General features: G+C 42.2%; 1 protein-coding gene across 1 annotated transcript; it reads right to left on the reverse strand.

Moving 5' to 3' along the window:
- Window positions 1-985: 985 nt before the first annotated feature.
- kptn (kaptin (actin binding protein)) lies at window positions 986-11,119 on the reverse strand. The gene is made up of 12 exons (XM_076102204.1): window positions 10,619-11,119; window positions 9,301-9,383; window positions 9,094-9,178; window positions 8,223-8,277; window positions 7,368-7,446; window positions 5,642-5,715; window positions 5,065-5,171; window positions 3,602-3,706; window positions 3,394-3,457; window positions 3,067-3,202; window positions 2,018-2,191; window positions 986-1,395 (listed from the first exon to the last, which is right to left on the reverse strand). The coding sequence occupies exons 1-12, from the start codon at window positions 10,818-10,820 to the stop codon at window positions 1,231-1,233; spliced, it is 1,329 nt and encodes a 442-aa protein (XP_075958319.1). The 5' UTR covers window positions 10,821-11,119; the 3' UTR covers window positions 986-1,230.
- Window positions 11,120-11,337: the final 218 nt, after the last annotated feature.

Raw genomic sequence — 11,337 nt, forward strand, 5'->3', positions numbered from 1 at the left:
TTTCCTCCACCGGAGCTGTAGATAAATTTGCGCTATTCCTCCCCCCTCACACACACGGCGCCCTCACCACCACAAAACGCGCATCGCGATACGAACGACAAGTTTTTTGGGGGGGTGGTGTGCTCGGAGCGGTCTCAAAGGGATCAAAATGTCAGACAACACCGGGATCGTGGTCTCCTCTTTCAGCCCCGCTCGTCCCTCTTCACCGGTCTAAATATAAAAGATCCCAATGAGTAAAAATGCGCTCGTTTAACGCGCTCACCGTCGCTCCGTCAGCGTGGTCCTCATTGTTGACGCGCAAAACACAACCCCGCGCCTTGGAAAAATAAAGACGCACAAAAACAGAGTCTCGAGGGGCGACCGGCCATTAAAACAAGTGCAACAGCTTCGCAGAGGCGAGGTGGTGGAACAAGCTTTCTCTAAGTCATCCCCGCGTCATGTTTCTCGGTGGAGTCCTCTGTGTGATAAGTGCAGCTGTTGTTATTGTTGCCTTTGTAGTGCAAGAGGGGAGGAATATAGTTTGAGAGCTCCAGAGAGGACCACAGTGCCACTGACCGGCCGAAAGACGAGGCCAATAACACCCATCTGATGTGGAGCAACTATTGACCGAAGCCACTGCGTCACTAAAATAATGTTTGTTTCATAGTTTAACACTGTTGTAAATGTTTCTTGCATTGCTTTTGTTGGTTCGTCTTTTTACTTTTTCTGAACCTCAAAATTTAACAACTTCATGATCATGTGAGCACCGAGAATTCAAATCTGTCATCAAATCAATTTTTATATATAGAAATAAAAATGAATTGCTGCACTTCTTTCAGTGGAATTCTCTGTCACTGTCCCGAGACACAGAGTCTCAGAAAGATGAACTAAAAAAGGTAGTTTGCACTAGAAAGGAGTGAAATAATCTCACTCCATTGGCATCTGACATGTGAAAAAGTAACATTCAAGGAAGTGCACAGTAAATAAATACTCGACAAACAACAAGAACAGTGAGAGTGTACAGACCCAAATGTGATTTATTATCTGGAAAAGACTAAACACTCTACAGCACATCCTTGTTTTGACCACAGAGCAGAGTGTGACTGTTTTTGGGTGGCTAATGTGATGTTAGCGTCTGTAAATAGAACTGTTGATGAATACTGAGAAAATCCTTCCTGTTCCACCGGTAAATGTGGCAAACACTTCAGTCTGATCCATCAGGACTCACATGTTGAAAACACACTGTTTTTCTTAAGATGATGGTGTCTGAGCTGTACACTCCTCTTTCTCAGCAGGAGCATCTTTCTCCTCGGCGTCCTGCTCTTTGGCCGACTCCGGCTCAGAGCCGGCCGTGAGTGCTGACACCCTGAGGGCGAGCCGCTTGAGGACCAAATCGGCGGTGCTGGTGAGAGAGTGCTGAAAAGACGAGGGAAGGAAACAACACAACATGAAGTGAGGTACACATTACTCCGAGACAGATTTGAGGAAAGTCTGTTGAATTCATTTGCACAGGAGGAATATCGCCGCTGAAGCTTTGCTTTAGTAACGTCTGGGCCTGCGTTGAGCTGACGTGTGAGGGTGACTAAGCTGAAAACGCTGGAGATTTTTATTGTTTAGGTCGTTATTAATGCCAACTTCACCTGCTCAGTGATGGAGAATAATGCTGCATCACACTTTCACTGAAAAACACTCATTTTAATTGACAAAAGCAAATAAAAAAAGCATTTTATTTGAGTATTTGGTCATCATGTCTTCATTAGTGTTGCATCAGTTCAACTACTTCCTCAGAGGAGACAAAACGAATCAGTTCTATCAATCCTGCTGCAATTTCCTCTGGTGGCCAGTAGAGGTCAGCAACTACTTGATGCTTCAAGTCACTTCGCCATTAGAAATAACATCTTTTCTCCAGTTCGAGAGCGTGCTTCTGTGTTTGACTTAGTAAGCGGATGATCTATCTATTAGGGTAATATGCAGAACAACAGCAGGGGGAAGAGCAGAGAGGCACCGGCCCTGATGGAACACAGCTTACTCTACATACCTGTAAGATATGCAGCCCCTTCAGCGTGAGGACAGCCAGCTCTCTCAAACCGTCCCCGGTCAAGTCTAAGTAGATGATGGACAGCAGAGGACTCTTGAAGCTCCGCCTCCACTGCAGCTGAAACTGTCCGTCACTTCTTCTCTCTGCCGGCTGGAATTTGTAACAAAGAAGTTCCTGCACGGGCAAAAAAAGGCAGACGACATCGTCATCACCGAGATCTCGTCACATGAATCAGTCAAACTGATGAGATGTCCGAGAAAGTGAAGACAAACAAAATTATCTCATGTTTCATTATATTCAATTGCTGAATACGTCATTTTACAGTCATTGTTATAATCAATGTAATGCTGTCCTATTGGGGGAGGGTAAGGCGTTAATGATGCGCCTACAATATTGGTCAAATAACATATACATCATATATGTTTTGAAAGAAATATTGTGTATGTATCCAAAGCCTAATAGTTATTCTTCCTCTGTGCCATACAGCTCCATTGTTGTCCACAAACTATTAAAAACTCATCACTGATAAACACTGTAGCACTGGGTGACATTTGACTTCATCAGCATGAACACACACACTCTGTTTTATTTCAACGCAATCCCACAAACACCATCCTGCTGCCCCAAATACTCAATAGAGCACCAAATGTGTATTAATCCACTGCTGGAAATAGTCCCCGACAACATGCACCGATTCCTCCCGTTTGAGTAATTGACCAGCAGTTTTAGGAAATTACTGAGCCTTCCTAAAAATTGATTGAAAGATTTATTTTATTAAAAAGATTTATGTCCTCAGTTGCACCTACTGTGGTTGGAGCTGAGAGCCACAGTTAGGCTGGGGAAGTTGGAAAGTTCAAGGGGAAGGACTAAGGCCTTGTTGGTTTTGATCTTTTCATGGGATTTATTGACAACAAAAAGATATGGAATTTGACCAGCTTTATGGTCGTCATGGAGGCGTAGCACCCACCCTGAAGTTCCCCCTCAGGTACACACCGTTAGTTCTGTTAAAGTACTATTAATAAAGTCTATTAGTAAAAAAGAGCTCTGACCTGCCCATATGTTCCCAACAGCACCTCCTTCTGCCCGTCAAAATCCAGGTCAATGACCAGAGCGCAGATCACTGCGTCCCACTGGTCGCTCTCTGAGAGGCACACCGAGTGAGACAAGCCTCGCTCCTGGACATCTCTGAGAAAACACACACACACACACACACACACACACACACACACACACACACACACACACACACACACACACACACACAAATAACACACTTATCTGAAGACAGAGACATTTTCTCAACCAAAATAATGTCTGAGTGAAAATGCCCAAAACCAAGCGATAGCTCCACTGATATCTTTAGAAAGTATTCTGACCTGTAGACAACTGCCATCTCTATGGTACTGGTTACCAGAAGATTGTAGCTTTCCATTTCCACACCTGGAAAAAACAAAAGACACACACCATCAAAGTCCTTGATTTTCTACCAGACTTAAATATCCACAGTGACGACCAAGGAGCAAATTGTAGAAGAGACAGACGGGGATGCTGTAGACGTGTAACTAAAATAGACCAGTAACATACTTCTCTCTCCGCTGGGCTGGTCGGGCTCAGTTTGGCAGCTCAGAGGGAACAGCAGCACTGAAGAGATTGGACTGTCAAACTGGAAGCGCCAGCTCTGCAAAACCTCTGATGGAAAAAAAGAGAAAAGATTGTACATCCTTAAAACACACCTAATAGTCCTACAGTATTATCAGCATTACTGCATCTCGTAGTCATTTATTACAGAACAAAGATGGAATTTATTTTAAAAAAAGGTATATATGTCGAAAATCCCCCCAAAAAAGGAATTTAGGACCAGTTTCCACACTTAAATCAAAAAAATATATATCTTTGCTTTGCATTTACATATTTGAAAAGTCCCTACACACCCACAATGCAACAACACAGGCACATTTAATTACCGTGACAAATCATTCCCTATTTACTATGCACTTTTCTTAGCATGTACATTAGCTTCTGCTAGGAATCCTATAATGCAATGCATCACATGTCACAGATACAAAATGTACAACTGTGACACAGGTTACAATAATAACTTTGATGATAAAATGAATGATGGCTGAACTCTGATAGCTGTCTGGGTCCTGGTATTGCAAGCATGCTAGCATGCCACGTGACCCTGCGTTGTTTTGACGGAGCCCCCTGTGTCGGCATCCCTGCGGCACCGCAGGACGCTGGCTCCAATCAAATGAAAGAAAGGGGCCGCCTCGATGGGGTTAACCAATAGCGAAGCCCGTTTGAGGGTGTAGCGCGTGCGAGGTAGAGCGAGGTACTCCGACTTTGGACTGTTCACCCATTAGTCCAAGATGGTTGCCCCCACTGCTAGCCTTGTAGTCGCATTGTATAAATAGCATAAATTGGCTACGTAATGCATTTGTAGCAGTTCATCAACAAGTCAAACCACATACGTGTGTTCTGTGTTAATTTGGGGTTTTAGTTAGTAACTGACAGCGACGGAGGATTTGCAGCCATTTTGCCACAGGTTCGTTGACACCTTTCTAGTTCTTTTTCACAAAGTTGGTGATATAGTAGCTGTCAGAAACTCCTGATATCTCCAACTTAATTGAATTAAAACTAGGAGGCTGAACATTTTTTCCAGTTATGCTGCTTGTAATGACAGTGTGAGCGATATGAGATGAGTGTGGGAGCAGCCCTCCTCTTGAATGACATCGCTCTAACTCTCCTGTTATGGTGGGACACATCGAAGCGATGAAGTCCAGTGGCCCTACTTAGTTCCTAGCATAGCTCCACAGAGGTCTAATCAGTCACAATAAGTAACACCTGTGCGGGATCGCAGTGCCTTTAAGCGGCACCCACACTGGCCTCATGAATAATGCAATAATGCAAAAGGTGCAGATGTGTTCAGCACCCCCGAAGGAAGGAAGGGGGGGGGGGATTCACTGTATTCCTCAATCACACTTTAGAGGGAAAGAAGTCATGTGATAGAGCTGAAACTCCATTATACTGTGTCTGGTCTCCCTCACCTGGTCCTGTCTGGTTGACCAGAGCCAGTCCAACGCAGCCATTCTGACAGCCAAACGCTGAGAGTCGCCGGCCACCAGCGATACTCAACATGTCCAACCATAGCACACTGTGTGGAGGGAGGGGAGACACAACCAATACACACACACACGGTTATGGATCTCACATACATTTAGCTCAGCAAATGTGTTCACATATTTATGCAGAACAAATGCTGGTGATGTCTTCATTCTCTGTGTGTTTTGTCTCATTGTGAATAATCTCAACTCGTTACTCTTTTCTTTGTCTGCTGAATGTCATATTGCTGATGTCCTCTTTTGATACTTTTATCACAAGCCGTGAGAACGACGCTAGTATTGTTTTCACCTTGTCTGTGTTTGAGTCATCTTCACTACACTGCTATAGTTTTGTGCCTGCATCTTGCACGGTTGTTGTGACGCTATTGTGGTCTCACAATCAGACAGACAGAAATACCTGTGCCTAGTCGGTGTCTCCAGGACCCCATTTTGCCATGGTGGCTCACAGACAGAAAACAATACCAGCGTCGCTGCTGGTATCTACAGACACAGAGGGACTAACTTGCTGGGCAGTTGTTGTAGTTCAGGGAAGAGTCTCTCCACTGGCTGCTCTTCAAACTGGTGGAGGGAGGCGTTCTGTTGGGAATAGGAGAATCAGGCACAATGAATCAAAGTGAAACGTCTCCTACAGATATGCAAAACTCATTACCATCTCGTTTCATCTCTTTTGCTGAGGAAAAACAGCCTTCCTGTTGCTTTCATCCCTTTTAGAACATGAGTCGTCTCTTTGACAGAACAATGAATCTTGATGTTGTTTCCAACTTTGAAACTCAACTTCTACTCAACATCCACATTTACAGAATCCATCTATTGAAGGAGTTCATGTGATGTGACTGAAAGCACCAGAAGGGCTTCCATGTTTAAGTCAGAATGTTGTGACAAATGATTCTTGTGTTTTCTACTCTTTTATACTTTAATTGAGAAGACAACCCTCGTGTAGTGGTCTTTTGTATATTTACTTGAAAAATAACGAAACAAAATGTCGAAATAATAATATTCTATCGATTTTTTTGTTTCAATTTCCATTCCTCATCTCCACAGGACAAATACAATTTAATTTTCAGAAATACTTCGACAAATACATTTAATTAAAAGGCAAAAAAAAATGCAATGATAAAAAAATATACACAATAAAACGAGTTATACAAATGAACTACATTATCTACTTTAGAGAGGTGTCAAAAAATAAGAAGTAATAATACCCACACATGAGAACATATACACTGTGTGCACAACTACAACTACAGTGCTCTCAGTCAATCCAAACTGTTAATAAACCTCAAACCTGAATATTTAAGAAAGTAAAAGTGAGGTTTTGGCTTTCTTAGGAGAATATCTATGTGTGCACAATTATTATGCAACTAAATGAAAAACTTGAACATTTTCCCATCTCACTTGTTTATTTTGATCCGTTAAAGTGAGAATAATAAACAAAAAACTCAAAATTTACAAATAAACATTTCTGATATTTCAAAAAATAAAATCAGTGCCCAACATAGCCCCCCTTCTTTTCAATAACAGTAATAAGCCTCCATTCATGTATTCTGTCACTTTCTTGATCTGTTGACGATCAACCACAGCCTCCCACACACTGTTCAGAGAGGTGGACGGTTTTCCTTCCCCGTAAATCTCCCGTTTAAGAAGGGCCCACAAGTTAGCTTTGGGAGTTTATTTTGAGTCCATCTTCAACCTGAAAAGGTCCAACTAGCTCATCTTTAATAATACCAGCTAGTTGGACCTTTTTCGGGTTGAAGATGGACTCAAAATCAACTCCCAAACCTACTGGCAGTTTTTAGAAGACACTTTCTTCAAGCAGTGATCCAGGAAAAAGTCTGCATCTTTATTAAAGAAGACCATGAGGACAATGCTCCATCGCATGCATCCAAGTACTCCACTGCGTGGCCAGCAAAGGCCTTAAAGATGAAAGGATACTGACATGGCCCCCTTCCTCACCTAAACCCTACTGAGAACTTGTGGGCCCTTCTTAAACGGGAGATTTACGGTGAAGGAAAACAGTTTGGATTGACTGAGAGCACTGTAATGAATCCTCAAAAATACAACTTGCCTAATAATTGTGCACAGTGTACTCACATAAACACACAATTATTTACATACACACATTTCTACATAAATAAGAGGAAAAGATTTAATCTACATTTTCATGTTTTGATTAAAATCTTATCCTACACACACACACACCACACACACACAGACACACACGATCTGACCTCCTTGTACAGGTGGATCCTCTGGTCGTGTCCACTGAGCAGAAACACCGTCTCTCGGCCTCCTTCGTCACACTGCACCCTGTCAGAGAGAAAAGGCCGCTGACATTCCCCATCCAGATGCACCCCGTCATGTTACTCTGTCAGACGCTGTCCGTACAGACGCTGCTGACTGACAACGTGACGACCTTGACGACACTAAAACCCATAAAAACCGATTTGGAGCCGCATATTAAATGAGACACGGTAAAATGATTGATTCCTGCTGTGAAATCAATTCACTGTAGCAATAGAAGTACACCGTTTCACTGACGCACTAATAATGTATAAAAAATGAAAAGCCGTATGTTCATATGAGTGTGAATACATATATTAATGGGAATGTTGTTGGCCTGTTTAAATCGAGCATAATCAATAATCACAACGAGCTGCTGATGTAGAAATAAGTGTGAAAGAAAACACAGTTATTTTGATTCATATCATTGAGTCTACAAAAACATTTTATACTCACAAAGTCGCCTCCTACAGATGTAATTGTAAATCTATCAGTGACACTAAATCACATTATTGACCACAGTGGGACACTGATTGGACTGTGAACATTTACTATCCTTGCAGTAGAAGAGTGTGTGAGCAAAGCGAAGTGTGTGAGCTGCTTTGCTCCGTTGTGAAGGAAAGCTGCTCCTTGCTGGTTCGGCCTGCAGTGGTAGTTAGTTGCCATGCCAACTGAGGTGTGAACCGGAGCTCTCTTTGTGAGACTGAAAGGCCGGGATGAGCCCCCCCCCCGAGCTGAACGGTTAAATTACTCTGCATATTTAGGGGTTCACAGTGTACGTCTCTCTGCAGCGGCGAACTTACTCTGTGTGGTAGAGATGGAACGGCGTGAACTGCAGCTCCAGATTCAGGCAGCTCTCTATTCAGAGACACGCACTGACGTCAGCATGTGAAACATCTGGCAGAGTAAGCACTGTACACTTCAGGACTAGGGAAATCCATTTCAATCAGCAGCAAATGACTAAATACATAAATACATGTGCCTGTGAAATTAATACATATGGCTGTGATATCAATCCTGAAATAACTAAATGAGGTTAAATAACTACATTCTATTTAGTGCAGCGAACTTTGATTACCTAGTGCCACATGGATTTCCATCTGGTGGTTCTCTGACCTTTCGGACCAACGCATCAGCACACCAATTAGCTAGCTAGCGCACCTCCGCTAACTGAATGGCCGTCTCTGTAGCTGCTGTTGGCCTCCTCCCAGCCAAGTTACGTTGGTCTGAATCCTTTCATGTGAATATTGAATGTAAAAATACAACAACAACAACAAAAAGGGGGGGGGGGGGGGGCAGTAGAGCTCGGCAGTAGAGCGGGTTGGAACCCCCGGCACCTCCTATCCGCATGTTGTAGTGTTTCACAGCAGCCCACTGCTCATAAATGTTTAGGAGGGGTTGAATGAAATAGTCCTGTATGCACCTGTGTGTATATGATGATTCTAATAAAAGCTTTTCAAATAAAAAATGATGGCAAATAAATGTGGCATTAGGAACTAAATTCCACTGAAATAAATAAAATAAAAAATGTATTTATTGAACAATATTTACTTATTTATATCTAAATAAATACATTTATATATTTTTTATTTTATTTCACAGGCATATTCACATCTATCTAACTATCTAACATTGAATCATATGGCATGCCATGCAGGACACTGCTTCACTCACGTGCGATGGACTCCAGGTTGAACTCTGAGCCGGGCTCGTAGTCGCAGTAGATATTGAGGAACGGCGTGGCCTTGTCACCAGAGTCCTGCAGGAGTTCAGTCGTTATCAACAATGCTTCTAGAATTGTAGCAAAGTATCGACAACCCTCATAGCAAAGTCTGCACACGCTGTGACTCGTACACATCGATATATAGAAAAAAAACGTACCTTTACGAATGTGATGCCCACCACCAGGCCGCTTTTGGGTGGAGACTTGTTGAAGGTGTCGATCGATACAATCTCTGCATCAACTAGATAAAGAACACAGCATCCAACCAACATGAACCAAAGACAACTCAGCTGCAGCACAAGTTTCAGGATCAAAGTATTCTTAGTTACAAAAACTGCATCACGAAAAGAAAATCTGATCTTCAACTACTGAGGGGCCATGGCCGGTTGGTTTACTGAGGTTGTTTGAGGCAGAAAATACATTTGATCTGAATTTGCTATGTTTCATACTGTATTGAAGAATACAAATCGCTGTTGAAAAAAATAGCTAATGGATAAAGGTATCCTGCATTTGTGAAGACGCAAACAGCTAACATAACGTTAAGGTCTTGCCCAACATTTGATTATTTTTTATAAAAAATAAACATTGGCTACCCTTGAATCTGTGAGCTTTACATTCACTTTTCATCATGTCATGTGGAATACAATTGTTTACACAGTTTAGGACTCGAGAGGAGGAATAGAGATGTCACTGTTCAGCACATCTGGAAAAAGACATGGAAACATGACATCATGTGTGCTTCCTGCAGCAGAGGAAGGAGCCCCACTGCTGCGGAAGCACAGTGAACATGAACAGTCTGATGGATGGTCTGGTCTGGAGTTTTACGTTGCTTTACAGCTTCTGTGATGATACAACCTGATTTTTGTACACAAAATAAACAGGTCAGACCTGGTTCTTATCATCATTATATTATATCACACAACAGCTGAATTGATCAGTTAGCTGTGCTTCTTTTAGTTACAGTAGTACAATGGCTATAACCTTTTTTCTTTAACCCAGTTTTTGTGTTTATTTGTACATGGTTACAGTAAGTATGTCTGCCATGTAGGCCAATATATGTGCAGTGGTGGAAGAAGTATTCAGATCCTTTATTTAAGTTAACGTAGAAATAGAAAATGATGAAATGGACCAAAATAGTTTAACATGCACTTAAATGATCTTAAATGAAAGTAATCGATCTAGAGAAATGCCTCCTGTCACTGTTATGCCATGATATACTATATTACTGAATACTGACATGTTACTGTTGGCTTGAGGGGGGGGGGGGGGGGGGTATTGAACTATATAACATACTGTTGTGCAGTTTAATCTATAATACTGCAACAAAAAAAGTATAAAAGCTCATCAGAAGTTCTGTATGTAAAATACTAAACAGCAAAGTAGCTGTGGCTGTCAGATGAACGCAGTAAAAAGCACAATAAGTCCATGTGAAATGTGGAGAGGAAGTATTAATAACTAGGATCGAGTGGCGGGCACCTGGGATGTAGGTGAACTGAACCTCCTTAGCCACAGGTCGGATCTTGTGCTGCAGCTCCTGGTACCTGAAACACACCACCTTCCCCTTGAGAGTGGCCGCTAACAGCTCCTGCTCCCCGGCCTGACACAGTCCGTAGATGTTACTCTGCGACGGGAAGCGGCTGAAACTGTCCTCCGCGAAGGGATACGTCTCTCGAAGCATCCTGCAGGACGGGACTCAACTCCAGAATTGTATCAGAAATGTCAAGAATTAAGATTGTTCATGTTTGTTTTTTGTGGCTGCTGAACCCCTTTTAAGTTAAATTTGAATTAGCTTGAACGAGAAAAGGGAATTCCCGGTCCTTCCTTTCAAAATACAGTCACTCACTACAAAAGTGTTAATGTAACGCTCGTTTATCAGCAATAATAAATTATGTTGTATTTTAATGAAAGAAATTCAAAGGCTTGGAGATATTTCTTAACAATTCTTCCGGTTGTCATGAAGCAAAACATCCGGGGTGGAAGGGGTAACGTTCATGTTTATTGGAAATATCATATTTAGTGCTCTAAACGATCCAGGGAAGAGGAAAATAAGGCTGTTTGCCTGGAAAAAAAAGTTCAGCATAGACTAATGCATCTCCACCTTCATCAAGTGAATGTTTTCTGTTCTTCCTGCATTTTTGTTTAATTTTTCTTGTTGGTGTCTTGATTTTGTCGCATCTCCCTGCTGTTTGATTTAG

Source organism: Anarhichas minor, unplaced genomic scaffold (assembly GCF_050575085.1).
Source record: "Anarhichas minor isolate MPS153535 unplaced genomic scaffold, ASM5057508v1 ptg000027l, whole genome shotgun sequence".
NCBI lineage: Eukaryota > Metazoa > Chordata > Actinopteri > Perciformes > Anarhichadidae > Anarhichas > Anarhichas minor.